Source organism: Monodelphis domestica, chromosome 1 (assembly GCF_027887165.1).
Source record: "Monodelphis domestica isolate mMonDom1 chromosome 1, mMonDom1.pri, whole genome shotgun sequence".
Taxonomy (NCBI): Eukaryota; Metazoa; Chordata; class Mammalia; order Didelphimorphia; family Didelphidae; genus Monodelphis; species Monodelphis domestica.
In genome coordinates this window covers 51,327,222-51,346,641 of record NC_077227.1, presented here as the reverse complement: position 1 = coordinate 51,346,641, position 19,420 = coordinate 51,327,222, and the positions used below count along the sequence as shown (strand labels likewise).

At 37.7% G+C, this 19,420-nt stretch overlaps 1 protein-coding gene across 4 annotated transcripts in view; it reads right to left on the bottom strand.

Moving 5' to 3' along the window:
• The window catches only part of SGPL1 (sphingosine-1-phosphate lyase 1), a 96,671-nt gene that overhangs the window by 29,478 nt on the left and 47,773 nt on the right, over window positions 1–19,420 (bottom strand). For all 4 annotated transcript variants that reach the window (XM_007478193.3, XM_056799252.1, XM_007478194.3 and 1 more), the window contains one exon: window positions 12,570–12,637. In XM_007478193.3, the coding sequence (XP_007478255.1) occupies window positions 12,570–12,637 (68 nt within the window). The remainder of the gene's footprint in view (window positions 1–12,569; window positions 12,638–19,420) is intronic.

The following is a 19,420-nucleotide window of genomic DNA, read 5'->3' as shown; positions in this document are numbered from 1 at the left end:
GGAAGAAATCACTCAATGCCCATCTCAGACCCTGGAAGCAAGCAGGGCACAAGCAGGGCACCCCCACAGTACCAAACCTGAAGCTGTTCTGGGAAAGGCAGGAGGGGCTCCTTTCCAATCCCACCTCTGACACCAACTGTTAAACTCTAGAAAATAAAAGAGAACTCACAAAGGGTTATAAGCAAAACACTTCTTTAATTCCTTTAGAGGAGGGAAAGCTAGGCACGGCTATTCCAGGACTTGGGCTCAAACCAAGCCCAAGGCAATGAGGGAAAACCTCGATATAAAGTCGTGACAAGACCAAAAAGAAGAGAGGGCTTAGCTGTAATGGTAACATTTGCTCAGTGACAAGAGTTTGCCCAGCACGAAGGAGTCTATTTTTATCGGGGCTCCAAGACCTGGATGTGGCTCCTGCAGCTGATTCCAGCTGGTTGGCTGGAGCTGGGTCAGTGGTTTTGACACTACTGGAGTGATAAACAGCAGAGTTGACCTCCAGTGTACACACACCAAGGCCTGTTCTTATGCCAAGCTCAGAGCATACCTTGATTGGGTGAGATTTGCCCAACTGCCAGCTCCGGGCCTGAGGATTGTGACCACCCAGGAAAGTGAGAGGCATTATTATCAAGGTGTTAATATGGGGATTCTGACATTCCTGGCAATACGCAGGAGCCAAGAAAGAGCCAAGAAAATAACACACACACATACATATTCATACTGATTAGTGTATAATAAATCCAGTAGAAGGTTTATTTTACTGTTTTAAGTTATAATTATATGTAAAATAAGGTAATTTTGTTCACCCCAATAAAAGAGAACAGGAAAGGATAAGAAAATATATTTCAGATTCATGTTTATTATATAGTAATAGAGTAATTTTAGCAAGCAAAAAATTTTAAATTAGAAGCTTAGCAAATATCATATCTAAAGATAGACCTACACTGATATGACAAAAGCAATATTATCACTGAGAATATCTTAGCAGCATAGATTAAACTGTCTTCTCTTTTCTTAAATCTTCTTTGATCACATCTCATCCCATGGGCATGCATGCATGCTCACATTCTCACACTAAGCACCCAATATAACTGGATGATTTGGGGCATTATCTAAAAATCAATAACGCTTTATCATGAGTCTTTTTTAGATCTTTGTATTGCTGAAAATAGCTGCTATGCACAATTGTTTGTTGTACCATATTCCTATCACTGTGTATAATGTACAAGAAGGCAGATAATGTGATATAGGTTGTATCTATATTATCATACAATATGCATTTCCAAGCTCATTGTTATGTTATGTTATGGAAGAAGACATATTTCTAACACTAGAGAAAAATTCATGGAGGAAATAAAGAATGATATGTTTCAATTTGCACTTGGACTTCTGTGGTGTTGGATATCCATTAATGTACACTTGGTTTTTTATTATTTCGCTCTACTTCATGTAAGTTCTTTCCTTATTTCTGCTTACTTCACTCTGTTTCAAGTAAGTCTTTCCAGGTTATTCTGAGTGCCTCCTGCTTGTCATTTCTTATAGCACAATAGTATTCTATTACAATTATATACTATAACTTACTCAGTCATCCCCCAGATGATGGGTATCTTCACTATCCAATTCATTGCCCTTTAAGAGCTGCTTTAAATATTTTTGTATATATAAAGTCCTTCCCCTTTTTGGTTTTTTATCTCTTTAGGACAAATTCATTAATGGCATTGCTGGGTCATAGGGTATGTACCATTTTATAGCCCTTTGGGCATAGGTCCAAATTGCTCTCCAAAATTTACCCATTCTGTTTTTCCCTTCCTCCTCCTCCCAATGCATTCCTCTCTCTCATGCCTTAATTTTTTTTTAATATCATACCATCATATTCAACTCACACTCTTGTCCTCTGTGTAGATATACTACTTCTAAATGCCCTAATAATAACAAAGCTCTTTGGAGTTACAAGAATCATCTCTTCATGTAGGGATGTATACAGTTTAACCTTATTGAATGTTGTTTGATTTCTTTTTCTGTTTTCTGTTTTATGATTCTCTATAGTCCTGTATTTGAGAGTCAGATTTTTCCATTCAGCTCTGGTCTTTTTATCAGAAATGTTTGAAAATGCTCTGTCATTGAATATTCATTTTTTCCCTGAAGGACTATGCTCAGTTTTGCTGGGTTAAGTGAGTCTTGGTTGAAGCCCTAGCTTCTTTGCCCTCTGGAATATCATATTCCTAGTCCTCTGATCCTTTAATGTAAAAATTGCTAAATTTTGTGTTGTCCTGACTATGGCTCCACAATATTTGAATTGTTTCTTTTTGGCTGCTTGCAATATTTTCTCCTTGACCTGAGAGTTTTGAAATTTGGCTATAATATTTCCAGGAGTTATCCTTTTTGGGAACTCTTTCAGGAGGAGATTGATGGAGTCTTTCAATTTCTATTCTGTTCTCCGGTTCTAAAATATCTGGGCAGTTTTCCTTGATAATTTCTTGAAAAATAATGTCTAAGCTCTTTTTTTGATCATGGTTTTCAGGTAGTCCAATAATTCTTAGATTATTTCTCAAAGACTTATTTTTCCAAGTCAGTTGTTTTTACAACAAAACATTTCACATTTTCTTCTATTTTTTCATCCTTTTGACTTTGTTTCTTGATGTCTTGTGGAGTTATTAGCTTACACTTGCCCAATTCTGATTTTTAAGACATGATTTTCTTGAATGGACTTCGGTACCTCCTTTTTCATGTAGTCAATTTTACTTTGTAAAGTTATCCTCCTCAGTGAATTTTTCTATCTCTTTTCCCAGAGGGCCAATTCTGTCTCTCAAGAAGTTCTCTTAAGTGCATTTTTGTATATCTTTTTTCCATTTGGCCAGTTCTGCTTTTGAAAGAGTTTTCTTCATTGAGTTTTTGTGCCCCTCTTACCAAATGGCCTATTCTCTTTTTTAAAAGTATTATTTTCTTCAATAGTTTTTACCAACCTGTTGACTCTTTTTTTCAGGATGTTGTGATTTTCCTGTATCACTTTCATTTCTTTACCCAATTTTTCTTCTACCACTCTTATTTGATCTTTAAAATCTTGTTTGAGCTCCTCCATTAATTTTTTTTTGAGCTTAAGAGCAGTTCATATTTTTCTTGGAGGCTTTGGATGCAGCAATATTAAATTTGTTGTCTTCTAAGTTCGCAATTTGATCTGCCCTATCACCAAAATACCTTCCTATGTTGAGTTTCTTTTTGTTGTTTGCTCATTTTCCAGCCTTTTTATTTTCTTAAAAAAATAACTGTTAATGTTGGGTTCTAGATCTGTGGTGAAGAGAGCACTGTTATGAACTTCAAGTTCTTTGTGCAGCTGGCTTCAGAGCTGGCTCTGGGGATCAATGTGCTTTCAGTTCTTCCAAGGTGCTATCATGTAAGGAGTGCTGTGCTTTATATTCTCCTGGCCTGGGCTCTGGTCTTTGGGTAACCCTTGGAACTGTGACTAGGGTCCCCTGCCCCGCTGTGACACAAGTGCTGGTGTGTGCTGCTGCATCTCCTCATCCTGAGATCATGCCATGGGACAGTGACCTGGTTCTGTGTATGGGCAATGTGACAAGAGTCTTTCTCCCTGCAATTTTCTTCTAAGAAGTTGTCTAAAGCTGCTCACCATTGGCAGCCCAGAGCTCTGGAAGCCTTTCCCTGCTTCAGCTGCACCCTTGGCCTGTAGGCATGGTGGGGCCTGTCCTGGCACACTGCACTCGATCAGGTCCACCCAAGTGCACTGCATCCCTCGTACCAGCCTTCTAAGTTGTTTTAGGCAGGAAAATGACTTCACTTCATTCTTTTATGGATTGTGCTGCTCCAGAATTTATTATAGCTTTTGGGAGGGTCATGTGGTTAAGATCAGGTGGGTCTCTGTATCTTCTCTGCCATCATGTCTCTGTTCTCCAAGTGAATTTGATTCTTAAAACCATCAAACAAACCAATGCTCACAAGAAAAGTCACTTCACTCTCTACTTCATTTCTATCTTCTTTCACTGCTTAAGCTTTTGTTTAAATGGCTGCTCTGCTAAGAGGAATGCATTTTATTACAATCTTTAATCAATACAGCTAAAGACTCTCTGTTTCTATCAGTGTAACACATCTGTTCACAAGGCTGATGCCACTAGGCCTTTTACTCTTGTTTTGCTACTGCACTTGATGACATTCCATACCATATACCCGGGCATTCCAGGACTTATTTTAAAGTTACTACAGAGGCAGAATCAAGATGGTGGCTTAGGAGCAGCAATAGTTCAGACCTCTGAATACCCTTCCTTACCGATCACAAATTGAATGCTCCTAGGGGACTGAAAATCAAACCTAACAACAAAACAGAGGCAAGGAATTCAATCCTATGGACTCAATCCAAAAGGTATGCCCCCGCAAAAGCCGGAATCTGAGAACACTCAGGTTTAAGGGAAAGGCAGAAGGAAGGTCACAGGACCCCTCCCCCACAACCCAGAGCTCTGAGCCCCCAGTGGCAGCAAGAACCTCTGAGCAGGCAAAGGTGCTGGTCTAGAGGGTGTACCTTGTGGGCAGGGCTGTGCCAGGCTCAGAGAGTCCAACACAGGCAGCAGGGAAGCAGCCGGAGAGAGATCGAAGAGCTGGAAGCCTGGGTGGCTGGGTCCTTCCATTTGGCTCCAGCCATACCGGAGGTTGTTGCCTCAGGAAACATCTAGCCCAAACCAGTTGAACTTTATCCCATCAGGAGTAATCAGAGCTCAGGGAGGCCAGGACCCCTCCCAGAGTGATCGGCCTCCATCAAGGACAGGAACCTCTGGGCGGGCAAAGGCACTGGACTAGAGAGTATACCGTGTGGGCAAGGCTGTGCCAGGCTCAGAGCATCAAACACAGGTGGTGAGGAAGCAGCTGGAGAGAACTGGAGAGAGCCTGGGTAGCTGAGACCTTCCATTTGGCTCCAGCCTTCCAGAAGGTTTTGGCCTCAGAGCACTTAGGGTCCAAAGCAGCTGAACTTAATCACATCAAAAGCCTCCAGAGGACAGGGAAGCTCAAACTCCTCCCCCAGAGTCTGCACTGAGAGATCTGACAACGCTCCAAGAAGGGAAACTGGCAGAAAGTCCCATAACCAAAAAAAAAAATGAGGGGAGAAAGAACACAGAAAAATATGGGGAGCAAAGAAGGGGCAAATATGAGCAAACAGCAGAAAAAGAAGAAAGAAATTACAATAGACACCTTATACATAGCCACCGGAACAGAGGGATCAGCGAACGATAAATCAGAAATCCCAGCAAATTAGATACAGGCTGTGGAAGAACTCAAAACACAATTAAGAGAGGCTGAAGACAATTGCGAAAAGAACTTAAAAAACTAACATAAGTCATCTTGAAATAGAGGCACTTGAAATAAAACGAGAAAATAGTGTCTTGAAAGCCAAAATCAACCAGATGGAAAATGAGGCAAAGGAGATGAAAGATGAGGCAAAGAAGATGAAAGATGAGATAAAGGAGTTGAAAGACGAGGTAAAGAGGATGAAAAGGATGACCGAAAAGCCAAGGATGGAACCCAGTCTTTAAGAACCAGAATACAACAACTGGAATTAAGTGACCACACAAGGCAGCAGGACACTATAAAACAAAACCAAAAGAATTGAAAAATTGAGGAAAATATGAAGCATCTCATTCACAAAACAGAAGATTTATTAAATCATTCGAGGAGAGACAATTTAAGAATAATTGGTCTACCAGAAGACCATGACAAAAGAAAAAGCCTGGACATAATACTACAGGAAATTATTCAAGAAAATTGCCCCGATATCCTAGAACAAGAGGGAAAAGTGGAGATTGAAAGAGTCCACAGATCACCTCCTGTACTTAATCCCCAACTGACAACACCCAGGAATGTTATAGCCAAATTTCAAGAACTATCAGACCAAAGAAAAGATATTGCAAGCTGCCAAGAAGAAGTCATTCAGATACCATGAAACCACAGTGAGGATAACGCAGGATTTGGCTGCATTCACACTGAAGGACCAAAAGAGATGGAATATGATATTCCAGAAAGCAAGGGAACTAGGTCTACAACCAAGAATCTACTACCCAGCAAAACTGACTATATTCTTGCAGGGGAAAGTATGATCATTCAACAAAATAGAAGAATTCCAAGAATTTGTAAAGAAAAGACCAGACCTGAAAAGAAAATTTGATTTCCAAGCACAGAACTCAAGAGAATCATCAAAAGGTAATTTTAAAAGAAGGAAAAAGGAAAAACAACACACACAAAAATTTTTAAGAGACTCAATAAGTTAAAATATGTATCCCTGTAAGAAAAGTCATTGGTAACTTTAAAAAACTGTTGTTATCACCTAGGTAGCTAGAAGAATTACACTTAGAGGGAACAGTGACAAATTGTATAGGATGAAAGGATAAGGCATAAATAGGTATATAGATGTATGCATACAAAAATGGGTGTGTATATATATATTACATATATATATACACACACAATATATATATTATACACACAATATATATATTATACACACAATATATATATTATATATATATATATATATACACAAGAGAAAAAAAAGAGGTTAATACTAAAAGAAATGGTAAAAGAAACAAATGGGGTAAATTTATACATCACAAAGAAGCTCATGGTAGGACGGGGGAGAACATCAATACACTGGGAGGGTAAAGAGGTTGGAGATAGGAAATATTCAACTCTGAACTTTACCCAAAGAGGGAAGAACAAGCCAATCCATTGGGGCAGAGAACAGATTTGCGCCCTATAGGGGAGTAGAAGCATAACAAATGGACTGGTGGTAAGGGAAGCAGTACAAGGAAGGGAGAGCTTGGGGGGGGGGTAATTTTAGGAAGACTACAGGGAAAATAAGGGGGGAATAAGAAGGGAGGGGGGTAGAAAGGGAAGTAAAATAAGGGTGGGAACTAGGGGGACTGATTAAAAACAAACATTGGTGTAGAAGGAAATAGTGAAAGAAGAAAAGGCAGGACCAGGAGTAGAAATCAAAATGCTGGGAAATACACAGCTAGTAATCATAACTCTGAATGTGAATGGAATGAACTCACCCATAAAACGCAGGCAAATAGCAGAGTGGATTAAAATCTAAAACCCTACGATATGCTGTCTGCAGGAAACACACATGAGTAAGGTAGATACGCATAGGGTGAAAGTAAGAAGATGGAGCCAAATCTATTGGGCATCAACTGATAAAAAGAAGGCAGGAGTCGCAATCATGATATCTGACAAAGCCAAAGTAAAAATAAATCTAGTTAAAAGAGATAGGGAAGGTAATTACATCCTGATAAAAGGCAGTATAGACAATGAGGAAATATCTGTACTCAATATGTATGCACCAAATGGCATAGCATCCAAATTTCTAAAGGAGACACTAGAGGAGCTCAAGGATGAAATACCTAGAAAAACTATACTAGTGGGAGACCCAAACCTTCCTCTATCCCAACTAGATAAATCAAACCAAAAAATAAATAAGAAAGAGGTAAGAGAAGTGAATGAACTCTTACAAAAATTAGAGTTAGTAGACATGCAGAGAAAAATAAATAGGGACAAAAAGGGAAACACCTTTTCAGCAGCACATGACACATTCAGAAAAATTGACCATGCATTAGGGCATAAAAACATTGCAAACAAGTGCAAAAGAGCAGAAATGATAAATGCAACCTTCTCAGACCACAATGCAATGTGTGAATCTTAAAACTACTCAGACTATACCTTAGAAGATTTAGTTAAGCTATTCCCCTATTGTAACAATGGAGATACTTGGTCAGAAATGTATTGAGAACTTTAAAATTACTCTACCCTGCTCAGACAGTGCCTTAGGGGAAGATAAAGTTGCAAATTCCTGATTGAACAATGAAAACTCTCCAACTCATAGGTATAGTGAAGCAAAAACCCTAAGCTAGGTGGTCTATTTTTAGATCTAATACAAAAGGGTGCTAAGTACCTAGAAAGGTTAAATTAATCATTAAAAGGTCAAGCAACTTACAAAAGGCAAGCTTAGCAAAAAAGATGTGAAATACTAAGAAGATATAATATGCCCAGAGAAGGTGAGAACTAAAGAGTGATGAGAACTAAGAATGGACAGTCCTGGGAAAAAGCGTCTACTATGATGGGTAGATGTGAAAATTTAGGGGAGGTGACATAAGAGAAAATTCTCTTTAAAAGGAGCTCTCTGAACTCAGTTCAGGAGTTCAGAAGTTCAGAGGAGGGTCTCTGAACTCAGTTCAGTAGTTCAGGATTTCAGTGAAGGACTGGAGCTTGCTTGGGACAATTTTGTGGTGAGTGATAAAGACTGACTCTCTCTCCCTTAAGGCTCAGGCCTAGGCCAAATGGCCCTTTCTACTATTTTTTTCTCTCTCTCTCTCCTTCATTTGTATTAATTAAAATCTCCATAAAACCCAGCTGACTTAGGCATTTTCATATTTGGGAATTTTTCCATGGCAATCATTTATTTTTAATATAAATCAAGACACTAAAAATTATCTTTATAGGTTGGCCAAAACCTTTACAGTTTGGCAATTCACAGTCTTGGAAACCCACATTTTCGTGGTTACAAATGAAAATAATAATTAGTAAGGGTACATGGAGAGGTAAATCAAAAATTAATTGGAAGAGGAAGAAATAAATTACCTAAACAACCCCATATCAGAAAAATAAATTGAACAAGCCATCAAAGAATTCCCTAAGAAAAAATCCCCAGGTCCAGATGGATTCACAAATGAATTCTATCAAACTTTCATATAGAGGATAGATGGACTCCATCAGAAAATTGCTACAACAACCTTTGGAAATTTTAATGAGCTAAATATCTCAAATTGATTTTAAGGGTTTTTTAGACATGCTTTTTAGAATTTTTTTTTAACAAACTCTGGTCATTTTGCCTGCCCCTAACAGGAGGTAAGGCCCATTTTAGTAGCTGAAGTGAAATACAATTATAATCCCAACTCCCACATTTATAAAAATGTGAATGGAAGCTGAGAAGTTAATCCCAGGGCACTGTACCCCTAGAAGACTCCCAAAAAAGGAGCACCTCTCATTTATAACTCTTCACCTCATCACTTTACTTCCACCAGAATGATAGCTAGATTTCTTGATGATGTTCTAGAGCCAAATAAGTTTTACTTTGTTTAAAAATATGTTTACCAAGGTTGAAAGATTTGCTACGTCTGTAAAAACTTGTGACAAATATCCATCAGTTCATAGGCTTTTAAAAATGCCATACAGCAATTCATGTGTAAAAAATGATAGTGTGTTTGTTTGCTATTGTAATTAACTGGGCTATTGAGAATTTGGGGGATACTGATACCTACATATTTGTAATACTGTTCTTTATTAAAAAAAATGTTACCTTGTAAAATTCATTTGCTTGTACTCACAGTGGATCATGGCCAGATATGAAGAGGAAATGGATTTCATTTTTGGTAAGAAAGCCTTGTATTCTATATTTTCTTAGTGTGTCGATGATTATAAGCTATATTTTTATTTTTAAAACTTTTTATTATGTTTTTCTTACATGTGCAATATAATATTTCAGCTTTTTTTCTCTCCTTTTTATATTTGAAGCACATGTCACCAGTATTAAGAATTTTCTTTAACTTTTTTACTTTTCAGGAATATAAGTTTAAAATACATTTGCTATAATGTCAATGCATGCCCCAAAAGCTTGAGACTGTAAAAATGATGCCACTAATTGCTTAAAAAAAATTATAGGACTTTGCTTAATGATTCTGTCTGATTCCAGGACAAGATATACAAAAGAGCCATTGCACAGGGCAAAAGAAACCAATCCAGGATAGATTGATGTACTTCTAAATCAATACAAAAGACCTGAACCTAGTGTGAAGACTCAAGGTTGCGACGCTTAACATACTTTAAGGTGTAGGCCTTCCTTGTATCCACACTCACTCTGAAAATACTTACAGATGAGTATCCCTAACTTGCTTCCTACTTGGCTTCTATAATCTAGTCCCTTTTCTGTCTTTCATAATGTGGCAAACTTTCTGTAGTCCTGGCCACTGACTGGGTAAATGCATCATTGCTTAGATCATTTTAATTGGGCCCTGATTCAAGGACCTGTTATAGATTTATTTTTCCTTTACTTAGAATTTTTACACATAAGACTTTGATAGTCTATATATTTCATCCAGAAATTATCTTTTTTTATTTGGATTTTTCTGATGTCTTTTTAATTTCTCTTGCCAATTGATTCATATACCTCATAACTCAGCCATGAATCCCTAAATGATCCCTGTGTTTTTTCAATCACCCTCTTCAAGGGGGGGGGGGGAATGTTAAAATATTATTATTTTAAATTGCAAAGTTTAAATTCCTTTTGAGAAGAATTTTAGGTTAAGAAACATGATACCTCTCCGAATCCAGAAACTGAACTGGTTGGAAAAGACACCATGAAGATGCCTCCAGACCACAAGCTGCACAAGAAGATCAAGAATGAACTTTGGTTGTGGTTGATTGAACATTTATTTGTATGTATACTTTTATGCCAAAGGGGACTGCCCCCTAACTGGCTTTTTGTCAATGTGTCTAGCAATTATTGGCTTTGTTCTTTTCCTCTTATCCTCAAATTATTATAATCTTTAAGTTGATTATGTTTTAATGATTCTTTTTGGAGAAACCTTTCCCAATAAGAATCAAATGAGGGTATGTAAAAAGGAGATTTGAACCTCAGACTTCAATTCCTAGAAGTCCTTGGTAGTTCCCAGAATTCCCTATAATCTCACAGGAGATACCCACCTGGGCCAAGAACAAAATGGGTATTTAAACTGACTGTACCATGTTATAATTAAAATAGTGAAGCCATAAACTGTGGCAGTTAAAAGAGTTAAGAGTTAAAATAGTTGAGTTTGTAAACTGTAGTGAGTAAAATAGTGAAAGATATAAATTATAGTAGATATAAGAGTGGGTGAGTAAATGTGTGACCACAGAAAATGTTTCACTACAGTGTCTTGGTTTTAAATCAAATATAAGGTGGTCGCCAGGGAAATTTTCCCAATTATGAATATACCCAAGCCAACTGGGTTTTATAGAGAATTTAATTAATAATACAATGAGGGATTAAAGAAAAGAGAGCAAGAGAGAAAAAGGAAATAAGTATGAAGGGCCTTAAGCCAACATGGCCTAGACCTGAGCCTTAAGAGAGAGAGAGATCAGTCAGTCTTTTATCACTCACCACAAGGTCTGTCTAAGCAAGGATTCTAGTGACAGTCTCCTCAGAGAGAGTTACAGCCAGAGTCCTCCTCAAAGAGCCTTCCAGCCAGAGACTGTTTCAAAGGGCCTCTCTCAAGAGCCTCCAGAGGGACAGAGTCCCCTCAGAGGAGCTCCAGCGAGACCTCCTTAGAGATGTCCTCCAAGAGCTTCCCTTCTCCAGAGCCTCCTTAGAGATCTTCCTCAAAAGGCTTTTTCCAAAAGGATTCTCCTTGAAGAGATTCTGCTTTTTCTTATATAGGGGGTTTTCTCCTATGTCACCTCCCCTAAGTTCTTCCATCTACCAATCACAGTAGACATTTTCCAAAGGACAACGCATTCTGAATTCACTGCTGGGTCGACTAATCCCTTTAGTACTTTTGAACCAGAAAAACTTCTGAATAAGTTTTCACCTCTTTGCTCCTGGCAAGTTTACAAGTTGCCTGACCTTTAATAGGTACTTAGCACCCCTGGGTATTACTTCTAAAAATAGGCATGGCTTAAAGAACTTTTTGCCTCACTATAAGTATGGGCCAAAGTACCCTCATTGTTTAGCAAGGAGTTTTCTCCCCTAAAGCAGTTCTAAGTAAGGGTGGAGCAGAGGTCCTCCCATTTCTGATCCAAGTAGAGTTCTCACATCCAAATGTGGAATGTTCCCAGTAGGGAATTGTTCCAATGGAGAATTCCCCGATGGGGAAATTTTTAACATTCATAAGTCTGAGAAATTTCAAGATTTACAACCACCTACTTGGTCTCTCAGTTTCTGCTTCTAAGCACACGTGTCTCTCTACCTAGCAGGCAGGATGTTGTGAGTAGGTTGCACATGCTTTTCTTATTCTGTATTCTCTTTATTTTTTAATTCTAATAATCTTTCATAAACCTCATAAAATATAATACTTTTAGTAGAGAAACTAATTTTAATTTTAACAGTAGTTGGGTATCAGAACCCTCAATGTGATCTCATTAATTGCATTTGGAGTTGCTTTACATCAAACTGGCATTTTATAAATTGCACTAAATCCAATTTCACATTATTACCACAAATTCACGTATATCCCACTAATTACAATTAACTATGCACAGTGACTACCACAATGTAAATGAAAAGATCAACTACAAAAAAAAGGGAAAATTCAGTGTTTCAAAATAACAAAAAAATTAATATGGCTGGAAGGAAGAGAGTGTACATGTTTTCAGACTTTTTTCAATATATTGATTGGTTGTGCTGATTTTTCTCTCTTTTTCTTTTTTTGTATTTAAAAAATAGTATCTATTACATGGGAAGGCTCCTGAGGGGAAATTACGGTGACTTTTTTTAAAAGATAGCAATAAGAATTCATTTTTTTAAAAGGACAGTGAAAGATTCCACTTACCTTAGTACCAATAATAGGGACTTTTCTGATGATTCTAAAAAACTTCTTTTGAACCCTTGAAAATAAGCCTGAAAGAAGCATAAAGGCAATTTATTATTCAGCAGCTCCCAAACCTCCTTCACTCAGGTATATAACCAAGGTATAAAACTCATAATAGCTCAAAACACCCTAGCAACTCCCTAAGTGAGGCAGAACCAGATTAACATAGAGTTGGAAAATTTTAACAAAATATTTTAGATCCAGTACAGCCTAGATAATATGTATTTGTGGCTTTTGGGGTCCACAAGCAGCCCATAGTTTGACACCAATGGCAAGCAGCTTCTTGGGATTTCTCTTGTCCTTAAGTCATACTACCAGAGTTTTATTGCCCAGTATCCCTAATGTCTAATAATTCTCCACCGACCCCCTTGGTGGCCAAGCCATGGCTGCCATGCACAGCCAGCACTTGGGGAGCTGCTCATTCCCCCTCTTCCCAGCACTGCCCCACCCCTGTGTCCAGCCACCCAAAGCAAGCGCTTTCTCCCTCAACTCTCTCTGGTAATCTAAGGGCTCACAGACACCTTGAATTGGCCCTCTGGGCACTCAAACTGGGAAAAAGTTCACCAACCCTGGCCAGGCCAAGAAGAAACTTTCGATTCATAATGTCTTTGGACAGAATCTATGCCTGCACTTCTTTTTTTTTTATTTTTAAATATTTTCCCATGGTTACATGCTTCATTTTCTTTCCCTCCCCCCTCCCAGAGCTGATAAGCAATTCCACTGGGTTGTACCAATGTGGCCACTTGATACCTATTTCCATATTATTCATTTTTGCTATAAAGCCATCTTTTAAAGCTAAATCCCAAATCATACACCCATATATACATGTGATAAGTGATGTCATATATTTTGCTTTTGCATTTCTACTCCCATAGTCTTCTCTCCCTCAGTGTAGACAGCATTCTCTCCCCATAAGTCCTTCAGGAGTGTCCTGGCATGTTGCACTGCTACTAGTGGTAAAGTCCATTACATTGGATTGTTTACAGTGTTTTACTTTCTGTGTACAGTGTTTTCCTGGTTCTGCTCATTTCACTCTGCAGCCATTCATTGAGGTTCTCCCGGTTTATATAGAAATCCTCCAGATCATCGGTCCTTACAGCACAATAGTATTCCATCACCATCAGATACCACAATTTGGTCAGCCATTCCCCAATCGGAGGGCATCCCCTCATTTTCCAATTTTTTGCCACCACAAAGAGTGCGTATGCCTGAACTTCTTAAACAACAAAGTTGGCAGCATTTTCTAGCCCTGAGTATTCAATAATCACAGAGGATGGTCAAATCCTATAGAAGATGTTACAAACGTGTAAGACCAAAGTGTCTATCTGCTTTCTCATAGATCAACATCCTCCAAATCACCAAATAATGTGGGTCTTTTTTGGTCAACCTTCTTGACCTCCCCTCTGCAGCACTGAATGCTGTTGACCAAATTCCTCCATTCTATCTCTATTTCTTAGATTCAATAATACCACTGTTATTTCTCTCTTCCTAACTCCAACTACTTCTTTCTTTTCTTTGTTGGCTCCTCATCCCCTTCCTAACTCTTTTAGATGAGTGTTCACATTTCTCTCCTTAGCAGCTTCCCTTCCCTGCATACTCATCCTTATTAAATTCATTCATTCATTCATTCATTCATTCATTCATTCATTCCTATAGCTCCAACTATCATCACATGTTGCCTAATCACATTTACCTTGATGCTCCCAAAACTTGTCTTCTTTTGACTTCACTACTTCTGAAACCTTGATGTTATCTTTGACTCTTCTTTTTTTCTCATTAGTCTCCCTGCTGCTAATTTCTCCCCTTTCCCAACTCTCTTCCACACATCTACCAAAATAGATTTGAATCTTTGTCTGTCCCCAGACCAAGAATTTTCACTTGTTTTTAGGAGAAAATACAAATTCATTAGCCTGGACATTTAAAGCCATCACAACAGCCCACCTTTCCAAATTACTTTTGACTTTCTTCCCTTCATATCTACTCCAGGAAAACTGGTCCATTTGCTGTTCCACAAATTCATCATTTGATCTCACACTCTTGCACAAGTTATCCACTGCCTAGAATATACTCCTTCCTCACCTCTACCTTCTAGAACTCATAAATTCCTTCAAGAATCAGCTCAGATGTTTCCTAATCTTTTCATTGTTAGCTAGTTCCCTCTCCCTCCCTCTCCCCCTCCCTCTCTCTCTCCTTCTCCTTCTCTCTCTCCCTCTCCCTCACCCTCCTTCCCTCCCTCACCCTCTCTCTCCCCTCTCTCCCCTCAAATCACGTTCTTTACTCAATGGTTTAAATGTTATATCTTTCCAGTAAAATATAAGCCTCTTGAGAACTGAAATTGTTTGGGAGGGAATTTTTCAATGTGTAGATGCAGAAAATGTATTTTTTTAAAAGGAAACAGTTATTTTTGATGTAACAGTAAAGGGATTACAAGGAATAAAATACCATGATAAAAAAAAGTGGTTGCCACACTCGATCTTATGGCAAAAGAAAGAATTCAGTAAAAAAAATATTACTGCAAAAGCATTTTTCTTGTTGTGACAGTATCAAAAACTTCCAGAGTTAAGGAATCCTGACCCTCTACATAAGAAAGAATTGGCAGGCATTCCAAATTTCTAAAAAGTCCATTTTTCATTTTACAGGTTGAAAGAATAATTGACCCTCTCAGCCTCTTCTTAAGGCATTCACATTAACATTCCCAATCAGCATTTCAAACATCTGTGGATTTTGCCCAGATTCAAAGGCCTCCAGCATTCTCCCCTCTTCTGCCACATAGCCATAAATGTATGAGATTTACCTGTAATAAAAGAATTTGGCTAACCTGTATTTAAACCAGACTTTGTATCTTAAAAACATTCCTTTGAAGTAACTATCTGTATTGTTTCCCCCTCTCTGCCACTGATATCCATCATGTATCAATGGGTAATGGTTTTCCTAATAAATAAATACCTCAAGCTAAAGCACCTTTTCAACCCATTTCTTTCTTTCTTTGCCATGTCAAGTTGTTCCTTCCAGTCAAAGAGCCCTACCTGGGCCTGATTGTGCAGGCTGCAACATAACAGATAACAAATTATACTTCTTGAGCTTCTTCCCTTTTCTTTGTTCCAATGGCACAATCTCAAAAAAAAAATGAGCCTCTTTTCCCTTAAATAATAAACTGTTCATACTCCAGGTATGTAATTCATTATCAGAACTTGTTGATTCTATCTCCACATCTCTACTTTGTTCCACTTCTCCATCCACCACACTAATCAAGCTATCTATCACTTTTTGGCAGTACCATTGCATGACTTCCTAATAAGATGCAATATCTCTAATGTCTTCCCTCTCCCCTTCTTCATCTTCAATCCAGATGAAAAATATAGGCTTTATCATCTTACTACCCTGCTCAATTTATAATCCAATCTGCCTCATTAGAGTGCAATTTCCCTGTGGGCTATCCATTTATGCCTTTTTTTCCTTTTTTTAAATTATGTACTTAGTACCCATCAACAAAAAACATTCAAACAGATGCAAAAAAAATATTACTTGCAAAACTACAAACTCCACAATGTTTACAATTTGTTTCAAAATTATTATATAATATATGCTAATATAAACATCCTCTGCTTTTTGAGTTCCCTTTGGAATTGTTATACTTTAGTATTTTTCCCTTGATTTTGTGGCTATTTTTATAGGATTATAGTGTGTATTATTCTTATTTTCTTTTCATCCTTTCACATATTTCCCTTATTTTCTTTATATTTACAATATTTGTCATTCTAATAACATAGTACAATCCAATGCATTCAAATATCACAATCTGTTCAGCCATTTCCACCAAATCATTGCATTTGTGTTATTTCCACTCATTTTGTCACTATAAAGCTTCCATGAAAATTTTCATACACAATGCTTTGTACCCTCTCAGTGATCCCCTTAGGGACTAATCCTAGTAATGAGATCCCTAGGTTAATGAGCATGAAGTTTTATAGCTCTTTCATCTTGTTGTCTAAAAAACAATTCAAGATTGCTCTAGCAATTATTAGGCTTGTTTCTCCATGTTTGATCAAGTTAACCAGTCTAGTTCTCAGATAACATACATTACACCAGGACCATATTTAGTTAGATCGGTCCTTAGGCAGCAGATATTCTTTCCAAAATCAAGGCTTTTTAGCTTGCCCATTCTTAGTGATATTTTTGTTCAATGTCACAACCCTTCAAAAATTCAGGATTGCCTCCATAGTATGATAAATGATAAAAGTAAGGCATTTTGCAGAACATTTATCCTCTCTAAACCATTGCTTTCCCACCAGAAACAATATTTTTGGATTATGTGCATGCTAAGGCTTAATTAAATCTACTGCTAGCCTCAAGCAGGTATATAGGGACTCCCTAGATATCTATCACATGTAACTTATCAAAGATTCTACTCAATTCTACTCCTTAACTTCTTTCTTATTTTTTGGTTGTATTTATCTAGTTTTAAGAAGGGAAAATTAAAGTCCTCCACTATTATTATTATTTTGTTCTCTACTTCCAACTATAACTCATTTTTCCTTTAAAAATTTAGGTGCTATATAAACTAGCTCCAATACTGATGATGCTTCATCATCCACAGTATCCCACCCCCAAACAATATATTTATCCTGTTCATACCTTCTGATTTATCCATTTTAGCCCCACTGTCTCAGAGATCATGACTGCTAGCCCTGCCTTCTCTAGATAAGCTAAGGCATAGTATATTTTGCTCCAGCCCCTCGCCTTCACTCTATATGTGTCTCTCCTTTTCATTGTGTTTCTTCTAAACAACATATTGTTGGGTTCCAGTTTTTGATTCGTTCTGCTGTTTTCTTCCCATCGGTGAATTTGTCCCATTTTCACTCAATGTCATAGTTGCTAGCCATGGCATTACCATCCACTCCATTTCTCCTCACTGTTTGTCCCTCTCTTTTTTTCTTTCTTAATAGGGTATCCTTCCCTCAGATGTCCAATTTCCTTTGATCAGTACTTCTCCAATTCATATTCCTTACCAAAAGTCCCTATCTTCTCCCCTTGTCCTCCTAATTCCAAATTGCCCCACCTTACAAAGGTCCTTGTCCCTTGTCCTTTGTCCCTTCCCCTTTATCTTTTCATTCTTATTCTATCCACATTTCCAAAAATCCCTTATTCCCAAACCGTGCCCTATTTCTTGAGATGACTTCAACTCTAAAAATTCCTCCTCATCTTATCATGAGTCCCTTCCCTTTTCCCCTCATCTTAATTAACTCCCTACCCCTTGATATGTACTATCCCTTAGGTATCCCTCCCTTTTCTTATGCCTTGGCCCTCCTTTCTCTTAAACTACTTCTTCTCTTAGTCTCTCAGTCCCCCAAGGGATTCCCATTCCCTTATCCTATCCCCCGCTTCCCTCCTATTTCTCTGAATGTTAATACTTTTATTCTTCTATCTGTGTATGTTGTTCTTTAATCCCAGATCTAATAAGCATAGGGTTCTAGTACTTTCAATCTTCCACCCTCAATTTGGTTTCTCCATGGCAGTTCCTCCATTCATTCCTCCTCCATAGCCATTCCACCTACCTCCTCCTGGTCTGCTCCATTTCAGCTCATTCCATTACATTCATTTCAACCTCAAATCTTTCATCCATACACACTCCTTCATTCCCAGGAGCCATAGATGACATTTCCCCAAAAAGGAATCAAACAATTTGATCTTCTGGGTTGCTTATGATTAGTCTTTCATCATTATCTTTGTGTTCTTCTTATAGATTAGGTTTTTCTCTAGGAATAGCTAAAACTGCTTTAGTTCATTAAACCTCCATTTTTTACCTTTTTTAATTATACTCATCTTTATTGGATTTTATTCTTGGTTGTACATCCAGTTCTTTTGCTTTACAAAATATTGTGTTCCATGCTTTGCATTCTTTTAATGTCCAAGGTGCTAAATATTGTGTTATTCTGACTGCAACTCCACAGTATTTAAATTGCTTTTTTCTTGTTACTTAATGTATTTTCTCCTTAACCTGGGAGCTATAGAACTTAGTAATGATATTCCTGTGCATTTTGATCTTTGGGTCTCTTTGAAGTGGTGATCAGTGGATTCTTTCCATTTCTATTCTACTCTCTGATTCTAGAATTTCTGGGCAGCTTTCCTTAATGATTTTTTGGAATATGTATGGAATATGGAATACGCTCTTTTTTTGTTCTTAACATCCCAAGGATCCAACTATTCTTAAATTGTCTCTCCTTGAACTATTTTCCACATCAGTTGTCTTTGTGATAAGATGGTTCACATTCTCTTCTGTTATTTCATTTTTTTGGTTTTATTTCTTGTTGTCTTATGAAATTAATAAATTCCCTTTGTCCAATTCTAGTTCTTAATAGGTTATTTTATTCTATGAGTTTCTGGATCTACTTTTCCATTTGGGCAACCTTTCTTTCATATTTTTCTTGCATTGTTCTTTTTTTTTTTCTAATTTTTCCTCAATCTCTCATTTAGTTTTTGAGGTCTTTTATTTTTTTTAAACCCTTACCTTCCATCTTGGAATCAATACTGTGTATTGGTTCCAAGGCAGAAGAGTAGTAAGGGCTAGGCAATAGGGGTCAAGGGACTTGCCCAGGGTCACACAACTGGGAAGTGTCTGAGGCCAGATTTGAACCTAGGACCTCCCATCTCTAGGCCTGACTCTCAATCCACTGAGCTACCCAACTGCCCCATTTTAAGATCTTTTAAAAGATTTTCCAAAAGCCTTTTTTGAGACTGTGGCAATTTAATATATTTCTTTGCTGATTTTGAAGTAGGTATTTCTACCTCACTGTCCTCTGAGTTTGAACCAA